This window comes from Pleurodeles waltl, chromosome 6 (genome assembly GCF_031143425.1).
Source record: "Pleurodeles waltl isolate 20211129_DDA chromosome 6, aPleWal1.hap1.20221129, whole genome shotgun sequence".
In the NCBI taxonomy this organism is placed as follows: Eukaryota; Metazoa; Chordata; class Amphibia; order Caudata; family Salamandridae; genus Pleurodeles; species Pleurodeles waltl.
Genome location: NC_090445.1, coordinates 1,378,651,409 through 1,378,673,139, shown reverse-complemented (window position 1 = coordinate 1,378,673,139; position 21,731 = coordinate 1,378,651,409). Strand labels below are relative to the sequence as shown.

Sequence of the window (21,731 nt, the reverse complement as noted above, 5' to 3'; positions counted from 1 at the left end):
CAGGCAGCACCTGACCATACAGTATGTGCCTAGAATCAACAGGAACTGGGCTAGACCAGGGTTATCCGCCATATGTAAAGAAACAGCCATGGGGAGCTTCCAGCTAGAACTATATATATTCTCTCCCTGTGTTGACAGGAAGTAAAGTGGAAGTAAATACCGTAACATTTCCCAACAGTATCTTCCCATCCAGATAGCGGGTTTAGAAATATCATGTGTTCAGTTTGCCATTAACGTCACATGACCAACCAGGCTGTGACCCAAGCCAAAGTCTGCATGTTCAATCAAGCAACAAAAATAATGATTGCAATGGCTAGTTGCAAAATTGGGGCGATGTGGAAGGGGGGTAAAGCAACTTGTGCCCAAGTCACACAACCCTCCACAACACTCTCTGTCCAGTCTTCCATCCTGCATATGGACACCATCACCCACTAAATAGCCAGGCAGTACAAGTCTAGTGCCACCAGCTAAGGGATTCAGCAATGGATATTACAGACTAAAGAAAATGTACTTTATCCACCATTCTGGGTGGTATCTTCAGAAGGGCGGCATCAGTGCCTCTTGTATTGCCCTCTGATGCAGAGGATTTCCCACAGTCTTCATCGTCGTCCAAGTCCTGTCTCGAAGACCCAGACTCTTTTTGCAAGGCAGCTTCCATTGCAACAACCTTCCTGTTTTAAGTGGCTGAGAGGGGATGGGGTTAGTTTTGGCTCTACATGTTTCTCTGCTCAATTTCGATGGGCGCTACAGTTTCAGTTCTGGGCCTTCTGACTGCTGTGGTTCTTGGTCTCTGGCTTCTACCAAGGCTCATACATCTTTCGGATCTATGAAGAAAAGTGTCTGCCCTTGCACCGTAATGTTCAGCTTGGTGTGAAACAACAGCTTGAGCTGTATCGCCCATTTCCCATAGTTTCCCTTTCACTGTAAAGAAATTGGAACTTTTTTGCTGCAATGCAGTCATAAAGTCTGGAAAAAATAACACCTTTGATGGTCCTTTGAGGTGGCACACCGAAACATTGGTATGGGTCCCACATTGGTATAGGTTCAATTAAGCTGGCCTTTGTAGAATGACATCACAGTCCAGGAAGTGTAATAGTTTAGTAATCAATTTCCTAGGCAGTTCACCTGGTTTAGGAGGCCTGGTCAGGATTCTAGGTCCTTTCAAGAATGTAGTCAGTTCAGAAACTTCTCGAAAGAGTTCAGCCATGCAGGTATAAGTGCTGGACACTGGTTCCGCTAGCTTTCTTTGATCTGCCTTAAGCATGGCCACCAAATCTATTTTGGACTCATGCACTGTCTTGGATTCAAATACGCCCACTTTGACTTGCCAATCTTCTTCATCTTCCTGCAACTTGGTGAGTGGGCGCTGTACTCCGCAAGATTAATCCCCAGGCACTATTAATGACAGGGTTCCAGATTCCTCTTTTTGCGATTACAGCTTTATGCAAAGGTGGCATACACAACTTTAGGGGCACTAACCTCCCCAGCTCTAGACCTCCCCCTTATTAGAGGCATAGCACAGCACTACCTTAATAGTAACGCAGGAAGTCCTCTGTAACCAACCCCAGTTCTTTATCTTTTGGCCTCAATCACCTCTCTGCCCATGTCCTATTTTCAAGTTCATTTTCTGGAGACCAACAAGTCTGCTCTAGTATCAAGAGCAGCCACTCCAAGGTGCCAAGAGTCCACTGTAGTGCTGGCAAGGCTCAGCTCCTTATAATTCGCACTCACCCCCATCAAGACCCAAGGACTCCACATAGGATCAACATGGTGGAAAACTTTAATCTGCCTATCCACTTTAGTATCATTGGTGGGCCTCAACTAGGTCAAGGGCACCCTGCCGCATCATCTACCATGTCCCAGGGCAGGCACAGTGAGCCACAGCTAGGTGGTACCCGGACACCAGGAGCTGGTTCTTTCCAGTTCCTGCCTTCTCCAGGTGGCATGGAGTAAGATATGTGCAAATGCCAAAATAAGAACAACATAACTGTCAAGGTTGCAACTGCGTCTTGATGAGAGCACCATTTAACAAAATGTTACGGCTATGCCCAGAACAGGTTTCTACCTGAATAATGAATGCCCATCTGTTTGTTATGCCAGGGAACTGAACTGTTATGTGAATTTGCCTTGCTGAACGAGGGTATAAATACCTATGCTTAGATTTTTATATCGGACATTTTGCCAGAGCTCCAGGATCACTCATAGCATTCCAATGACTAAAACTTTGCTCTCTAAGAACGATTCTGCTTATGAATTTTATTTAAGATTCTGTCAATCACACTTTCACGTCTCTTAACAGGAGTATGAAGCACAATACGCTACATCAAGAGTTTCTCTAACGCCACTGCAAAATATATGTTCTGTCACACTTACTCAGTGGTTACTCACTACTAGGTTTTCAACCAACTATCTATACACTCACAAATGGGATAATATATATATATTAACATAAAACCGCATGGTTAGAGATCTCAAAAGGTCACTTCTGGACAAGTTTCGCTCACTCTGCAGCCAACACTGGCAAGATGATCACTCACACCCTTACCTCTACAGGGAAGTGCACTGTCAAAGCAAATAGTACAGCCTATTGGAGCCAAGACCTATTGACCCTGCCAAATGCCGGGAGTGTTAAAATTATACGCCAGGATACACTTATGAATCTCGTTCATTGATTCAATGCATGTTCGTTTTTGCAGCTAGGCTGTGATCATGTTCTAACAAGTTCTTCTTTGGCCTGCATTGTATCAACACAAATCAGACAAGCTTTAATTTTTAGCAGAACCAATATAAAAAAAATCCTCATAATTAATAAAGAAGTGTTTGCTGGAGGGAAGGGGCAGAATCAAGGCTAAAAAGCAACACGAAGTTCCAGCTCACATTTCTCAAGCTTTTTACAATGGACTATGAACAAAAATTACATAAAAGGTTATATTAATGCTCCTCAAAGAATAATCAAGGATTGATTAGAACGGTGCAATCAAATTATTTTTTGAATTCTGTATCCTCTATATTAATAACTGGTTGAGAAAAACAGCAGTTTGCTGACTGCGACTAAAAGACATCTCTTAATCTTTCTATTAAAAATGTTAAGCATTTTTTCTGTATCCACCTCCTTCACTTTCATATAAACACATGAATGACACAGGTGACTCCCTAAAATAGCTTTCTTATACTTTGAGGAAATAAAAAAAAAATAGAAGATATATACGAGTTTGTATGGGAACTGGGTCACTAACTAGGCTAGAGTTTAAAGGCATTTGTTACAGTATAGCCAGTGTGTCGCACCTTTTCACTTGATTCTATGAGCATGTCAACTAAAAATGCCACAGCATTACATTTCTGTGTTCCCCACCCTGAAGAATCCAGAAGAAGCTGGTAATAAACAGCATTCTTACATAGCTAGAAACAAGCCCAAAGGGAAATGCGTTTTGTGTCTCTGGCTGAGTGCTTAAGATAGCACTCTAGTATGAAACACAGTAAGGAAACAGGGAAGGCCAGAAATAAATTATCCAGGGCCTGTGGAATGCAAGCGTAATAGAAATGTGAGGTACAATTTGGGTTTAGGCATCGTAACAAGCAGTAAAGGAAAAGAAGCACATGCAGATATTACACAGTTTATCCTCCCCAATCTCCCCCCCCCCCCCCTCCCCCTCCCCCACCAAAACCGACTCCAGGACTCATTTCACACACACTTCGTGAAATATACGCATGGGCCACTGTGAAAACAAGAGACCTTGATTTTTTTTATGTAAACGACAACCAAGGAGGTTGGGATTTTTACAGGGACCTAGGCTTGAAAAGCACAAACAAACTTTCAAATGGAACTGGGGCAAAATAACATCTGGTGCACTCCATTTTTGAGCGCACAAAAAAAAAAAAAAAAACACAGAAAACACCACACACCTCTTAAAACGTAAACGTATTAAAATGTTCTGCTCAAGCAAGCAGGTAATGTCCTAAAAGTGGGCAGCTCAAATTTGGCTCTTGTTTATGTATATTTATTTAGAGAGATAAATGGATCCCAGAATCTCCCAAGCAAAGTTAATCCATCTGCCTTTGTGTGCTTCGGTGTACGTTTTCCAATTTGGAGCTCAATTTTTTGGGGCTTATTTTGTGGATGTACACCGTGGTCAGACCTCAACCATATGTCCAGTTACAACTAAGGTTTGTTTCCTTGGAGTAGTGCCTGTTACTGCAGGCCTGTCTGGCTGCATGTCTCAGCACTGGTCTAGCAAAAAGGGGGTACATTATGACTAACTGGATCCCAGTAAAGAAGTCGGGTCGTAGGCAGGACCCTTGTATTGAGATATTGTGCATAGTTAGAATCATGTAGAAAAGAAAGTTGCTGACACAAAGATGATATACCAGGCAGAATGACAACTCTGCATTAACCATTACACTTGTGTTGATCTTTCTACAGTAGAAAATAAGACTTTTGTTATAATTTAACGTGAGATGTTACTTTCAGTTTCATGCGGTTGGGGCATTCTAATAGAATGTTTTATTATGACAGAGCGGGTCTTTCCGAGTCAGTTGAGATGTGACTGGCTTTCGGAGGAGCCGCATCTGTCCTACTGGAATAAATCTTCTTCTCTATATTCCAACTATATTCTCGTACAGCGTCATTACTACATTTTTGGTGACCAGCATGGAGAGCTGCGCCAGTCACATCAGAGACACTGCAGTTTACAGACCAGACGCGCTCTGTGGTAGAGTTAACCCATCACCAACGAAACTAACCTGTGTGCCTGAGGCTCAGCAGGAAGTGCGCACTAGGAGGAGCAAAATTGGCCCTGCTCAACGTGTTATACGTTTGGGAGGTAAGACATTTATCCATATCAAACGACACTTTAAACATGCGTGTTTTTTAACCGTGTTATATACTGTACTCTCACGCGCAGCTGTATACATACAGTGCCATAGCAACCCAGTACCTTGCACAGCAGCCGTGTGTGTGGCCAAGCTCGTGCTGGTTCCTCCGTGCCCAGAGTCTGCATTAAAGACCGGATCGGCATTTCCTCGTTTTATTTTCATGAGATCAATGTCTATTTTAGAGGATAGGTCTTTGGTATTTTCATCTACATGTGTTATAGTGAAAAATAAAAGAGGACTTTGATGCAGCCTGAATTACTCAGTCTTGGAAAGTGTGTATGGAAGTGGTTATAACCCACATATTAAAGTGACTGTGGACTCAGCTTCATTTGTGGCATTATAATGGCGTCATCCATAAATATACCTCCAACATTTTTAGATCAACAAGGCCAACCAACTATTCAGTGGGAGAAGTAGATAGACATTTTTGAGAATTATTTAATAGCATTGGTTGGACAACATTTTTCACCTCAAAGAAAACAAGCATTTTCAATGCAACGGGTCTCACATTTGCTCGTGTTAGAGCTATTAGCGGTGTAAAGAAAAAAAAACGTAGCACGATAGCACTATGTAAAATGCAGCACGATGGCGCTGAGTGGAAAATAAACAGATAAAGTAGTCTGGACCCAGGCTCAAAACATCGAGCCTCGTATGTTTCTAGTAGTTTACCAGTGCTGTGTAGGTGGGCTAAACACCGGAAAAGGCATGACGTATGCATGCCTTTCACAAATGAAAGCAAGCAGATTTTAAAAGGCAAGCCCACAAACCAATGTAAGTGACTGACATGACATGGGCGTGGTTTGAAGCCCAAAGAGAGAATACTGAATGGACTGAGCGCTTTGCGCTCGCCCATAAAAAGCATTATTATTAAGTACCATTGGCAAGGAGGCACATCATATTTTCAAATACTTACCTGAAATACGGGACGACGATGGGCAACCTTTACAGGATGAGTTTGAGGAAGCAAAGCTACGCATGGAGAAAAGGTTTTCTAAAGAGGAGCACGCTGTTATGCTACGGTATAAGTTTTATACCAGACCTCAGAGAGAAGGGGAGTCGCTAGATGACTATTTCAATTCTACGTGAACTTTCAGTGAAATGCAGGTTTGGTTTTATGTGCTTTGTAGGAGCAAGATAACTCAGGGGCAGTTATGGGCAGCAAAGAACCCATCCCTCAAGGACGCAATAACAATAGCTAAAATAGTTGAGGAGTCTGAGCTCTGAATGAAAGAAATCAGCAAAAAAGACTATACCATTGGGGAAGGCAATGCAGCTCTTATAGAAAGTGTTACTCCTAAATATGGGGGTTCAGTCAGTAAACAGATTACTAGAGATGTCAAACCTGCAAAACTTAAAGTGTGCTCTAGGTGTGGGAGTTCATCCCACACCAGTGAGGCTAAATGGTGTTTTGCAGCAAACAAGGATTGGAGAAAGTGTGGCCTCAAGGGACATTTTGCACGTATGTGCAAGGATGGTTTCAGAGCATGTGTGGCATCGACTGAATCATATGTGGAGGAAAATTACTTAGAAGATCGTGTCCTCATGGTGCAATTGGATGAGACTTAAGTGGGGAGGGAAGTTAGACCGAAGGGTGTTTTTTTTCGATATTGGACAAAATAATGGAATTGATAGTTGATTCAGGTTCATTGTATACAATTGTTCCAAAGTCAATGTGAGAAAAAAATTGGCTTGGGGTTTCCTTGTTACCCAAAGATATTAGCCCCAGAGGGTATCAAGAAACAAAGATCAATGTCTTGGGATACTTTGAATCGTCTATTGTATTTAAGTCACAGAGTATTGAAGGGAAGGCGCACATGGCTGATTGTGGTCCTCCCCTATTCGTTTGGGTACACCAATCTGATCTACATATTGTTATCAATCCCATTCTGTTGAGAAAGTGTTAATAGTGGATGATGTTAGCATAGTTGACACTTTGAATGGGGCGAAGGATGTGTTTCAGGAAAGGTTTGGAGAGTTGAAAGGGTATGTGCACAGAGTAGTTTTACGAGACGGAGCAGTACCAGTGAAGCATCAAGTAAGGAGAGTACCTGTGGTGGTAAGAGGTGAAGTAAAGAAATTGCTTGAGGACTTAAAGAAAGATGGTATCATAGAACCCGTAGAGGCTTCTTCGTGGATTTCTCCAGTAGTTATAACCAAGAAATGTGATGGAAAACTCCACTTCTGTGTGGATTTGCAAATTTTTAATCAATTTGTGGTGACAGATGTATTTCCGCTTTCAAGTATAAATTAACTCTTGCTACTACTTAAAGGAGGTAGATATTTTTCCAAGTTAGATTTAAAGAGTGCTTACCATCAGATAAGGTTGCATGAAGATTCCAGAGCACTAGTAGCCTTTATAACTATGGAGTGCACATTCCAATTTACCAGGATGGCTTTTGGGTTGTCCTCAGCCGCAAGTGTGTTTCAAAGAGCAATGTCAGGAATTTTTTAAGGGGGTACAAAACGTAATTTTCTTTCAGGATGATATTTTGATTTTTGGTCAAACTGTTAGTGAGCACAATTCAGTTCTCAGGGTAGTGTTGGACAAGCTTAGGGGAGTTGGGTTAACGTGGAGGAAGGACAAAATGTAAATTCTGAGCTGAGGAAATTGACTATTTAGGCCACATTATCTCTGGGAAAGGATTTTGGGCCAGATGTAGCAAAGGTTTTAACCCATTCTGTGTCTATGGGAAAAAGTGTTCGTACATATGCCCCTTAGACCTAAAGAGGATTTGTTGAATGTCATTAGGTCTGCATCTGTTCCTGTTGACAAAGATCAACTACGCTCGTTTATGGGGCTTATAGAATATTATAGCAAGTTTGTGGAGAATTTTGCTACGAAAACAGAGAGTCTAAGGAAGTTGTTACAGAGGGGTTGCAGTTTCAAATGGGAGAATGACCAACAAGAGGCGTCCGACGCGGTGAGAAGAGATTTTTGTAATGCTGGTATTTTGACACCCTTTGGCACGCATTGCAAGACAATATTGACAGTGGATGCCAGTGCGTGTGGAGTGGGAGCTGTGTTATCTCAAGTACAAGTGGAGAAAGAGGTGACAGTGGCTTTTGCTTGGTGCTATATGACGGAGAGCGAACGCATCTATTCGGTGATTGAGCAAGTCATCTCAGAAAGAAAGAAAAAAAATGTAGCTAAACCTGTGAGTCAAGTGTTTTACATTAACAACTCAACCTATTTTAAATGATCTACTCAACCTAAGAGCAATACACTCAACCTATTAATAGGCAGATTATTTTCTATTACTTTTTAATAGGCTGCAGTGCTCGACACTATACTTTCATTACAACAGGCATTGAGATACCTAAGATAACATCACCCATACCTAAGATAACATCACCCATTTGATTGCTCAAATGTAGGGTAGGGGGCATGCAAAAGTTAGAGGAAATTTTATCTTCAACATTGAAGTGCTAGCTAGTGAAAGAGGGATTATCACACTCTTCTAAGCTGATGTGTCTAATGTTGATGCAAAGCAAGCATTTAACCTTACAAGCAGGATTATAAATTTGTCTTGCAAAATAGCCAATCAGTCTGTTCTTGAGCGAAACGGTTTCTACTCCATGCATATTTTGTTGGAGAAGGCCTAAGGGCGTTTCTGACCCATGCATATCCTCAAAAGAGAAAACAGGTTGATTAAGGATATAATAATTAAGATGATCACACAGCAGGCTTTAATCCTTTAAATCACCAAAGGTAATCCTCTTATCCTTGGAACTAGAGAATGCCTATCTTAACATCCCTGAGTGCCAGAACTTCCAGAGACTTCTCCCCTTCAGTGTTGTGTCAGCATTTTCAAAGCACAAGATTACTACCAAGCTTTCATTTAGATCCTAGGGTTTTCATAAAAATGATGACTGTAGTGATTTTTTTCTATGCAGAAATGGTTTATAGACAGGTAAACCTTTCACTGGGTTCATATTAGAACTAGAAAACATCAGACCACAGATGTTTGATTTGTTCAGGGCGTCACTCAGAGGGAACAAATGGAAGGTGTGTCTTAGATTGAAAAAAATCAAACTACAAGAAACACACTCTTCTTTCTTTGGTTCTTCTACAAGAACATTCTGTCCAAGGGGACCTGCCACTGATTCATCACATTCAGTATCACTGATACCCATTCAACTACGATTATAAAGCAATAAACTACACCAAAAAATATGTCACAGTGGTGGGAGATACAGGCTAATACGTAAAAGGTTGTGTGCCTAGTTCCATAAACATTCCAGACGGATGATGGATATCAACAGCCTGGGTTAGAAAGCAACTTTTAGTTTATTCCCAAGTATTTTTAAGAATGGTTGAAAAGTGGTAATTTTGAATTGCAGAAAGTGCTAACCTGGTGATGCAGCTCAGGGAAAAAGAAAAAAAAAAAAAAAAAAAAAAAGAAGACAAATAAAACAGGAGTATCTACTCCCCCTTTTCTGTCTCTGGGCCTAATCTGTTTTCAGATTCTTAATTTCAGTTCTTGGTCCTTCCTCTCTATCGCCTACATAAACCGGCATGCTGCACTCTAACACTCTCCCTTAAGAACTCATCGTCCCGAAAGGACTCCATGCTGCCAGTCCAGCCCAAAAATGGAAATGTGCGATTCAAGCCTTGTGAAAGAATCTGGCACTCAACTTCTAGATCCAGATCCCATGTGCCGAAAGTGCTTCCCAATGTGGGCTGACTGGAGCCCACCTTATTTCTATTTCAGGACAGTGCCTCTCACACTACAGCACAATCTCTCCTTCTCCAGTATTACCCATTATGAGGGTTTTAAGCAGCTCCTCTTTCCATCCTTTTTATGTGGGCCATTTCCAGCCACCCCATTCTTGAGGCTTGCACCAGGGACCCGCACCTGCCCTTTAACATCTACCCTCCATAGTGCAAGTATAATCTCATGAGTACTGCCTTGACTAGCTCACTTTTCTTTTTCTTAACCCTAACTCCACCACGCTTTCTTTATTATCGTTTCACTCTCTCTAGGATTTGTTGAATCCCCAGAGTGCTGATGATGATCCTGACATTTTTATTGGGATCAAAACACTGCTGACTGTAAAAACACTGACCCTATATGACTGTTGAGAATTTGTTGTAACAGGCCATGCTGTTCTTGTGTTTTTGATACGTGTTGATCACGATCTATCACTTGATTGTATCACCTCAAAAGAAAGCACTGAACACATTTGTTTTGCACTATTACTCACTGTGCCACTGTGTGTCTTGAAATTGTTTTTCACAAACTCCTCTGAATAAATTATATACACTATTTGGTTCTTTGCATCAGAAGTATGGTAACTAGGGACCATGACTTACTGTTGATCACCAGTGTGCTTTGCCATCTCTTCATTATTATGTTGGTAAGGGCTGGTACTCCCTTTAAAGTGATTCCTTATACTTTATTAAAAAATATATTGAAAGCATTTCCATAAGAAATACTGAACAAAGCATAGAATTTCACAGCATGTCATAGACAATTCGATTCATAACGAACTGGATATCTTCACTGCGGATGATGGTGAGCCATGGTGCAAATTATATGTACCTTACATACATTAAAATGTTACTATAGTAATAAATTACATTGTTTTGCAGTATTTCTACCCTCTTCTCTAAACCTCAAATCACCCTGAAAACGAGCAACCAGGTAGAAAACAAATCGTCAAGTGCATGGATGAGGGCTGGTTGTAGTTTCAACATAAGAGTTTTCAACCATCAGTGATGCCCAGAGAGTGAGTACAAACTTGTCACAACAGTGTGTAGTAGTGCTGGTCACATGAGGAGAGATTGTGAGGGAAAGGTTGGCTTGCAGAGTAAACAAAGCATTGTAAATTGAAATGATCTGTGTCATATTATAAGAGGTCAAGCCTTTGTTGATGACCTGAATACCAGTGGATGTAAGAACCAATTCTGTGGGTGTGTGTGTCGAGAGATTTCCAGAGCATGTTAGAATGTGATGCTATAGTCAATGTCAAACATCTGGACACGTTGTTAAGCTACAAATAAGGCACTTAAGAGTCCTCCCAGGAGCAAAATTAGCCCAACTTGTAGAGGCACAGTAAATCACTATGCAGAGTCAACCCAGGATTGACAGGAGTCTGACAACAGGAGGCACAGATGCCAAAAACACTTTATAGAGTCCACCTGAGAAAGATAGAAAACCCATAACATAGCTACAATGATAAAGTACCGAAAATCCCTTAAAACCTACACTAACGAGCAATATCAGGCGCTAACCATAAAGGTCCTCTTAAACCCCCAGTAAGCAGCATACTGGATTTATCTGTGAGAAGAAGGAGAGGGGAAAAATAACTGGCTCTGAAGCAGACCCGATTAGCATCGTGCACGATACAGGCAGCGACAATGGATGCACTTGCTGTGCACTAGTGAAAGGGGAAACCAGCAGCTAGGGGAGATAAAAGCTGGAGGGATGTCGGGAGAAAGGGACATTTGGTGACATCCATGGGTAGATCCAGGGGCTACATGGAGAAATGGATTGGTTTAGCATGGGTGGGGCAAAGGCACATAGGCAAGGATGACAAGGGAAACCATGGTGACATTTTAAGAGTAGTGTAACGGCATGAACAGAAATACCCAAGGATGTGGGACAAAAGAAACAAAAATGCAAACAAATCAGACAGTACCGGGATTAGAAGAAATGCTGGAAATTTGGGTTGCTCTAGAGGGAGAGTACGTGACTGGAAAGGGGCATAAAGAGAGAATGGAGCCCTTGCTTGCGGCAGACCGATGCTGGACAGAAGAGGCAGAATCCGCAACCAGGCAAGATGACAGGGTGGGTCAGGGATCACCACTGACGTGTTGTCATCAGCATGTCATGAGAGGGATGCATGGCACTGTAAGCCTTTTATGTTTCTGCAGTCAGTAAAGGGACTGCCATTAAACGGAGTAACAGCAACATTTGTTATGTATAGCAAATGGATATGTCAAAACTGCGGATATGAAGCACTGCATAGAAAAACAAGTTACTGTTGTACATGTTTAAATAAAGCAGAGTAGTAAGGGTAGAAGCAGCCTCAGGACGATACCCAGGATTGTAAGAGCAAACTGCAGTATAGGTAAGGGACATTAGAAGAGCAAACTGAACTGGGGAGAGAGGAAACACAGGGGCTGCGTAGGTAATATCAACAAAAGTGGACAGAAAACAGGTGGGTGAGTATAGGACAGAGGCACTGGTTACAGAGGTCCTGAGGTGATAATGTACATACTGGAACAAGGGTGAATGCAACATATGCATTGATTGGCCCCATATGGGACCTGAATGGAGATTACAGCACTAGAATAGTGAAAACAAGTATAAGGTCACTGCAACAAGGTAGAAAATAGAATAGGGCAGAACATGCAAAATGGTTCATTTGGGTAAGTCTCACCGCAAACATCTGATGTGATAAAAAAAGAGGGAGGTTTGAATTACATGCAAAGCAGACTCGAACTTCCATCCTTCCAAGGTTAAGAAATGGAGTGCCATTGAACTGAGTAAAAGTAACATTTTCTGGTGCTGAGAAATAGCAAAATTGTGAAATAAAGTGATCATATTTACTGGTGAGGGGTACAGTAAAGAAGCTGGCATAGGTCAAGGACACAGGAAAAATGATAACAAGGGGACTGTGTCTGCACGAGACGTAGAAATGCAAGAGGATGTGGTAGAAGGGAAACAAGCTAGAAAGAAAAGTACAAGGGCACTAACATCATGGAGGGCAGCCCAGGGAAAGATTTTGGAGGGCAGATAAACTCACAACAGAGAAAATCAGGTAGCTGACCAGGACTAAAAGGGAGAGATTAGGGCCAATCTAAACTAGCAAGATGGCTTGCAGGGTTAAAGACTAACCTGGCATGTGTGATCTGCAGGACATGAGTTGAAATCAGGGTAAGAAAGTCACAACCTTGCATTTATTCCAAATTCAATAAATGACATATCAACAAATTTAGCAACAGTAAAATCTGTTATAGTGCATAGAAAGAGCAGAATGGTAATTGAAAGCGCTGTATTATTAATAAGAAGGCAAGAACTGGGGAGAGAATGGTGCTGTGGCTCATGCCCAAGGTTAAGGGAAGGTTCATGGCAAAGGACACAGTGTAGAGGCGCACAACAGTATACACAGGGATACAAACTCCAACGCAAAGACCGCCTAAACAAGACAGGCGGAGGCATCACCATCCTACACAGAGACACCATCAAAGTCCCCACCAGCTCCCAAGACACCATCGACAACACTGAACACATGCACTGCTCATGCACCCCCCACACACTACCATCAACACACCACACCCTACCGCATGTGGGACAAGATCCCCACAGAACATCTAAACTCCCAACTGACCCATAACCTCCCCCCCCCCCCCAACACCAACGACCCCAACGCAGGAGCACACAACCTCTCCAAATGGATCACTACCTGCGCAGACACACTAGCACCCCTCAGAAGACACATCACCACCTGCAACATCAAGAACGCCCCATGGTTCACCCCTGAACTCCAAGACTTCAAGCGCAAATGCCGCCAAGCTGAGAAAATATGGAGAACAGAACCTTCCTCAACCAACTTCTCCACACTCAAAACCAACATTCGCACCCATCACCAACTCATACGCACCGCTAAAAGAGTTCACTACAAGACCCTCCTTGACAACAACTCCCAAAACAGCAAAGAACTCTTCACCATCATCAACGAACTTGCCAAACCCAAAGCCAGCAACATAGACCCCACACACACACACAGCCCCTACGTGACGCCCTTTCCAACCACTTCCTCCACAAAATCCTGGACATCCACAACAGCTTCACATCACACACACCCCTCTGCCACCCAACTCAACCCCCCACCACACTATCCACATGGACCCCTACCACACACGAAGAAACAGAGAAAACCATGAACTCCATCCACTCCGGTTCCCCCTCCGACCCCTGTCCACACCGCATCTACAACAAAGCTAGCCCTACCATCGCCCCCATACTCTACAACATAATCAACTCCTCTTTTGACTCAGCCACCTACCCAGACCCCTGGAAGCACGCAGAAATTACCACTCTCCTAAAAAAAAAAAAAAAAAAAAAAAAAAAAAAACACAAGCCGACCCGGAGATCCTCTCCAACTACTGCCCCATCTCCCTCCTCCCGTTACCCGCCAAGGTTGCAGAGAAATTAGTCAACACTCGCCTATCTCACTTCCTCGACGCAACCAACACCCTTGACCCCTCACAATCTGGGTTCCGCAAGAACCACAGCACAGAAACCGCCCTCATCGCATGCACTGACGACATCAGGACCAAAGTCGACAAAGGCAAGACCATCGCACTCATCCTCCTAGACCTCTCCGCAGCTTTTGACACCGTCTGCCACCACACACTCCTCCACAACATAGGAATCTGCCACAAATCCTTAGACTGGCTCTCCTCCTTCCTCACCGACCGAACCCAGAGAGTCCGCCTCAGGCCCTTCCACTCCAACACTACCAAGATCACCTGCGGAGTCCCCCAAGGGTCCTCTCTCAGCCGCACACTCTTCAACATCTACATGATCCCCCTAGCCAACATTCTACGAGCACACGGAATCACCATCCTCTAATATGCAGATGACACCCAACTCATCCTCTACCTCACCCGCAACCCCACCACCGCCAAACCAACCTACACGCCGCTCTCCTAGACGCCACCAACTGGATGACCACTAACCATCTATTCAAACAAAAACGAAGTCATCATCTTCGGGCCCAACAAAACCACATGGGACACCTCCTGGTGGACCACTGCCCTAGGCACCGCACCCACCCCCGCACGCAACCTCGGCATCATCCTCGACCCCGCCCTCTCCATGACACAGCAAATCAATGCTCTAACCTCCTCCTGCTTCCACACACTCCGCACCCTAAAAATAATCCTTCAAATGGATCCCCCCAGAGACCAGAAAGACAGTCACCCACGCACTAATCAGCAGCAGACTGGACTACGGCAACGCCCTCTACGCCGGCACCACACTCAAACTCCAAAGAATCCAGAACACAGCTGCGCGCCTCATCCTCAGCCTCCCCCGACACGAACCAATCTCACCGCACCTCAAATCCCTACACTGGCTCCCCATAGACAAGAGAATCACTTTCAAGATCCTCATCCACGCACACAAATCCCTCCACAACACCGGCCCAACCTACCTCAATGAAAGAGTAAACTTCCACACTCTCACACGCAACCGCCGATCAGCCGACCTCGCCCTAGCCACAGTCCCCCGCATCCTGCACACCACCACAGGAGGCAGGTCTTTCTCCTACCTCGCCCCCAAAACCTGGAACTCCCTCCCCACCGACCTTCGCAAAACCAAAGACCTACTAGTCTTCAGAAGGAACCTCAAGACTTGGCTGTTCGACCAACCCCCTCCACCCCCCGCCTTGAGACCCTCACGGGTGACTAGCGCGCTCTACAAATTTCTTTGATTGATTGATTGAACAGTTTAGTCGAGAGACAGACATGAGAAAGGTTGGACTTGAAAAGCACTGTGAAGAAAGAAACAGCAGATTGCTCTGTGGTGAGGTGGGGTATGCAGGAAGAGTAGCTGCATGGGCTAAGCAAAGTGGCAGCACGGAAAGACAATTGGAAAATCCAAGAAGCAGCTTTGTCCAAGAACAAGACAGGGGAATTAGAGGAAAAGGGGTGAAAATGTACCGAGTTGGAAAATTAGGATAAAAGGGGGACTTCAATAGCAGCAGCAATTGATTTCCTCTGGTACCAGTGGAGGTTGCAGCAATAGAGTAGTGCCACTGGGACAAAAGGAGAGGGTGCAAGGAGGGTTCTGGGGATAGTGAGGTGGTCAGGAGTGTAGGTACATTTGAGGCACTACAAAAGAAGCGGACAGTGGGACGAAGAAACACTGGAGGTGAGAAGGGAACCAAGTACAAGTAACAGATGAAAGGGATCAGGGAAAGCATGCAGCTGGCATTACTAAATACAGGGAGTGCAGAATTATTAGGCAAGTTGTATTTTTGAGGATTAATTTTATTATTGAACAACAACCATGTTCTCAATGAACCCAAAAAACTCATTAATATCAAAGCTGAATATTTTTGGAAGTAGTTTTTAGTTTGTTTTTAGTTTTAGCTATGTTAGGGGGATATCTGTGTGTGCAGGTGACTATTACTGTGCATAATTATTAGGCAACTTAACCAAAAACAAATATATACCCATTTCAATTATTTATTATTACCAGTGAAACCAATATAACATCTCAACATTCACAAATATACATTTCTGACATTCAGAAACAAAACAAAAACAAATCAGTGACCAATATAGCCACCTTTCTTTGCAAGGACACTCAAAAGCCTGCCATCCATGGATTCTGTCAGTGTTTTGATCTGTTCACCATCAACATTGCTTGCAGCAGCAACCACAGCCTCCCAGACACTGTTCAGAGAGGTGTACTGTTTTCCCTCCTTGTAAATCTCACATTTGATGATGGACCACAGGTTCTCAATGGGGTTCAGATCAGGTGAACAAGGAGGCCATGTCATTAGATTTCCTTCTTTTATACCCTTTCTTGCCAGCCACGCTGTGGAGTACTTGGACGCGTGTGATGGAGCATTGTCCTGCATGAAAATCATGTTTTTCTTGAAGGATGCAGACTTCTTCCTGTACCACTGCTTGAAGAAGGTGTCTTCCAGGAACTGGCAGTAGGACTGGGAGTTGAGCTTGACTCCATCCTCAACCCGAAAAGGCCCCACAAGCTCATCTTTGATGATACCAGCCCAAACCAGTACTCCACCTCCACCTTGCTGGCGTCTGAGTCGGACTGGAGCTCTCTGCCCTTTACCAATCCAGCCACGGGCCCATCCATCTGGCCCATCAAGACTCACTCTCATTTCATCAGTCCATAAAACCTTAGAAAAATCAGTCTTGAGATATTTCTTGGCCCAGTCTTGACGTTTCAGCTTGTGTGTCTTGTTCAGTGGTGGTCGTCTTTCAGCCTTTCTTACCTTGGCCATGTCTCTGAGTATTGCACACCTTGTGCTTTTGGGCACTCCAGTGATGTTGCAGCTCTGAAATATGGCCAAACTGGTGGCAAGTGGCATCGTGGCAGCTGCACGCTTGACTTTTCTCAGTTCATGGGCAGTTATTTTGCGCCTTGGTTTTTCCACACGCTTCTTGCGACCCTGTTGACTATTTTGAATGAAACGCTTGATTGTTCGATGATCACGCTTCAGAAGCTTTGCAATTTTAAGAGTGCTGCATCCCTCTGCAAGATATCTCACTATTGTTGACTTTTCTGAGCCTGTCAAGTCCTTCTTTTGACCCATTTTGCCAAAGGAAAGGAAGTTGCCTAATAATTATGCACACCTGATATAGGGTGTTGATGTCATTAGATCACACCCCTTCTCATTACAGAGATGCACATCACCTAATATGCTTAATTGGTAGTAGGCTTTCGAGCCTATACAGCTTGGAGTAAGACAACATGCATAAAGAGGATGATGTGGTCAAAATACTCATTTGCCTAATAATTCTGCACTCCCTGTAGCTCTAACAGGTTTAGAAGATAAAAGGTGACCAGACAACCTGGATTTGCCAGACCAATCCTGTTCTTTCACCAGCCGTCCCAGTGGGTTTCAACATATTTAACCATTGTCCTGGTTTTTAGAGAGGGTCAACTGAAAACAGATGCAGGGACATTTTATCAGAAAGCAATTTAATTAATGCCCATGAGGCTGGGTTTAAAAGTGACATTACATTTAGCCCCCTAGTGCCTCATTTACTTTGTTTCTATGGCACTTAAGTCATTTTGGGCTCCTCGTCTGATGTAAAACTCGAGTTCCTCTACATTTGCTAAATGTCCCAGTTTTTAGTTTTCAAAATCTGGTCACCCTATCAGAACCATCTGTGACGAGCGACTCCAGTCCATGTTTTTGCTTTGCGTTCTAGGACTTGCAGTCCAAGTTTAAAAATACATATCCAAGCATGAAAAGAAAAACACTGGACTAGAATTCCTAGTCATGCGTGGACATGAAAACTTGGGAGGGCTGTATAACAGCACGGTGTAGCTCTAAAGGCAGAATTATTTGGAGGACAGAATCCAGACACTTGAGTGAGGTGGGCATTGGTGGGTTGAGAGCAGAGAACAGACAGAAACTGAGGGAGACTATGTCAATGACAGGCTAGATCGGAAATTCAAAATAGGCTTGGCAGGGAGGCTGATCTAGTAGGAGACATGGATATGTATTAGGTGCTTCTGGGCTGGCGAGTAAGGACAAGAAGCCACACCGACCCCACCCAAGGCCACTATACTAGGGCAAGATATTCAAGAATGGCATGCTTACACCAATGTATGTTCATGAGGATGATGCAGCTAACCAATAGTTAAAGAACATCACAGGGCATAAGATTATCAAACTCGTGCATATAAGCACACAAGCAGTAACATGCAAGCACAAACAGGCCAGCACCCAAACACATTATTTGATACATATGTTTTAAAAAATGTATTTTCTTCCAATTGCTGGGCGGACTTGACTCACAGATGCTCAACTGTCTAACGTTCATGGTTACCTACTTTTGCATCTTCCTGGGTACAGAAAGAAGGCCTACCATCACATCGTCATCACATGACTTTTCCTCATGGTGCAAGAATTTGCATGTGCCAGGTCCTGCATCATAAACCTTCAGTGTGACCGACTGCGCAGAGTCTGGTTAAACCTTGCACCGTCAATCACAACAAGACCCTTTGCAAACGACGGGCACTCGAGAATTAATGTAAATGAGCCCCAGCTGATAGCAGTGGCCTACCATAAGGCTACACTAGTAGAAGTGGGTGAGCCATTGGAGGGTTGAGCTTGGCTCGAGCCAGCTGTCTAACTGTGGCTCGGTCCCAAGTCCCCTTGGAGCCTCGAGTCAAAAGAATAGAAGCTGTAGATTCTGTTCTTCAGTGCACTAGATAGGGTGGAAGAAAAATAAGATAAAGGGAGCGATGGATAAAGGAAAATGATGGAGTGAACAGACAAAGTGGAGTCAAAAAGAACAACAGGCGAGTGAGAGAAAAAGAGAAGATACGGGAAAAGATGGGAAGAGGGAGAAATATGGAGAATATCGCAAGATGGAGGGAGAATGTGAGAAATCAAGAGTTTACAAACATAACGATTATTGCCGCATAGGCTATTGCTTTGGCTCTTAAAGCCAAGTCATCCTCTGGGCTCTTCTCATTAATTATCTGACTTGCACACCTCTGTACACTGTTGCTTGGCTGTCTGAGAACTGCACATACCTACTCCAATCCGACAGCCTAGCAGTCGGAGGCAGTTTAACAGGCTGGCACTTGCGCAGCAACGCATATCAAACCCACCAAGGATGCCCAGAAGGCCCGATGATTAGTTACTTTTCCTGTCCAAGGAGAAGTTCTGATACTCAAGGGCAGAAAATTCAGACGTACCAGCACTGTACCAGTGAGGCCCATTCAAAGTTACATAAGTAGTGACAGCCGCACCTACAGCTGTTGGCACAGAAAAGAGCGATGTGACACCTGGTAAGAAGATCGGTGGTCGCAAGACCAGCTCTCTCTGCTGCTCCTCACCTGAAGCCCGCCAGACACGGCCCGCAACAATAAATTAGAACGCTTCAAGGAGACTCCGAGAGCTGCCATCTTCTGTCTTGTGAGTGACCCTGCTGGAGCTCCGCCTACATCCCGACATGCACCCTGCGTTAGGCTCCTACAGGAAAAGCAAGCGAGTGAGGCAGCCATGTTGAGATGGTCAGAACACAGTGGTCTACTAAAGAACTAGAATGCTTTTTTTCGTCGATTGTAAAAAGAAAGGCTCCTAGTATTCCCCTCCTGACCCGGAAACTTGGTATTTTCTTTAGTAATGACGCTAAACGTGTTGTTACTGCATATGTTGATTTGAGTCGAGGTTATGTACTTGAATTACACAGAGTACCGAGGCACTACAATATTGTTAGTTCCCAACATTTCGGCATTCTGATGCGCTCTTTATTTTTCTTAATTCGTGCACCTCCTTCGTTTAGCATGTTAACAATGATCAGACTGCATTCTGTGAGAGCTGCTTTGAGGGTACACGTCCTGAGGACACTTCACAGTGTTTCTCCCTCCCAGAGCGCTGGCCCTACACTCACACCCATCCAACACAGGTCGGTTTCACCAGTCAGTTAACCCTAAAAAGGCGCTTGGCTCTTGTGCTCGCAACTCCAATACAGCATTCTTGCCTCTGTTTCGTCCTTTCCCTGGACCCTACCTGCCTCTGAACCCCCAGCTGGCCTTCTGAGGGCTCTGCCCTGCCAAGTTTCCCAGGTCCATGTGTGATGTGCTGCTCCATTACGGGTTTTTGCTTTGAATTCTGAGGCTCGTAGACTTGTTTTTCCCATTGTAATACAGGACTACAACTCCTGAATTCAAAGATAAAAACTGGAGTGGAGCAGCGTCACACATGGACCTGGGAAACTTCGCAGCTATGAGGGTTGATTGTGACCTTGACAACACAATTGCTCGTGTCCCTGTCAGCGTTACCAAGTTTCCTGGATTCTATGTCAGGACCGGAGGCTCAGATTATGCTTCTCTTTCCATGCTCTATTTTAACAGCAGCCAATGAAAATCATGGAAAGCAAAAACTACATGACCCAACATGAGTCATATCACATGCTAAACCATAGAGGTGGAAGCCTATAAAGTGTTGCATCACACCCAGCCACTCCTCTTTCTTTGCTGCTTCGCAGCCAGATAAGTGTGATTTATTTTTTCTATTGTGGATATACTTAAATGTGTTGGAGCGGGCTTTTCCCCTCCTTATAAGCGTCCTTTGGAACGCTTTGCCATCAAGTGGAGTGGGAGCAAGGGAGCGAAGTCTCGCGCTTCCGCGCAGTCTTTTTCTATGCCGGTGAGGTTTTTCTTTCCTTTCTCTCCTCTCAGGTTTTATGACCAGCGCTCAGCGTGAGTGCTTTTTATGGGTCTACGCTAGTTTCTTTCTCCCCGCTTCACCGCGTGTGCATTCAGACGCGCGAGTGAAGCCTTCCTCCCTGGCCGCATTTCGCTTTTCCCTCCCGGGCCGATTATTTTCTTAACGCTCGGTCGGAGCTTTCTAACTGGGTGTGTCTTCACGCTCGCTCGGAGCGCTCCCTTTTTCTTGTTTACTTTCCCCCGGGGGGTCTGAATCTAGCGCTCGTACCGGAGCGCGTCTTAGGAATTTTCCTTTTTCTTCACAAGGGTGTTTATTGAGGCGCTGCCTCGTGTGTATCTAGCGCTCCTGCGCCATCAACCTCCTCGTCACGGGGACGTGTTAGAGGCTCTGCCTCTTTAAATCAAAGCGTTTTCAACGCTTTTAAGACCCTTGTTAAAATTTCCTCCACCGGCTCAGCTCCCATTTACGCCCCAGTGCTTGGACACTGGGGTTGAAATAATTCTGACTCAGGCTGGGCCTGGTGAAATGATGTAAGTAACACCTTCTTTATGTTCAAATCTGCTTCGTTTTATTCAAGATGTAACATCATGAAACACCCCAGCCAACAGACGTCTTCTCTCTCCCCTCAACTGTCAGATCTCCCTTAGTTACTGTCACCAGGTTTCTCCTATGACCTACATTCTACATAAAGATTCTACATACAGAATGCCACACATCTCCCCCCCTTTATCAACTTAAGAAAGAAAGAAAGAGAAAAACATCCAAGTAACATGAAAACACATAAATGTAACACATTAAAATAAAGAAACATACATACTATACAAAGTCATCTAAAATTTTTGGGCACTTGATAATTCTTGAAGATCGTCTTGGTAAATGATTGTCAACATTACCATTCTTTCCCTCTACACCATCTTCCTCAACTTCCTTTTCTCCACAAGTATTTTTCACTTTGA

The 21,731-nt window shown here is 44.0% G+C and overlaps 1 protein-coding gene across 1 annotated transcript in view; it reads right to left on the bottom strand.

The window, feature by feature from the left end:
• SDHB (succinate dehydrogenase complex iron sulfur subunit B) overlaps nucleotides 1–20,192 on the bottom strand; it is a 95,086-nt gene extending 74,894 nt beyond the window's left edge. The window contains exons 1-2 of the mRNA XM_069240689.1: nucleotides 20,116–20,192; nucleotides 19,440–19,575 (exon numbers count right to left, since the gene is read on the bottom strand). Coding sequence (XP_069096790.1) covers nucleotides 19,440–19,575; nucleotides 20,116–20,177 — 198 coding nt within the window. The 5' untranslated portion in view covers nucleotides 20,178–20,192. The remainder of the gene's footprint in view (nucleotides 1–19,439; nucleotides 19,576–20,115) is intronic.
• Nucleotides 20,193–21,731: the final 1,539 nt, after the last annotated feature.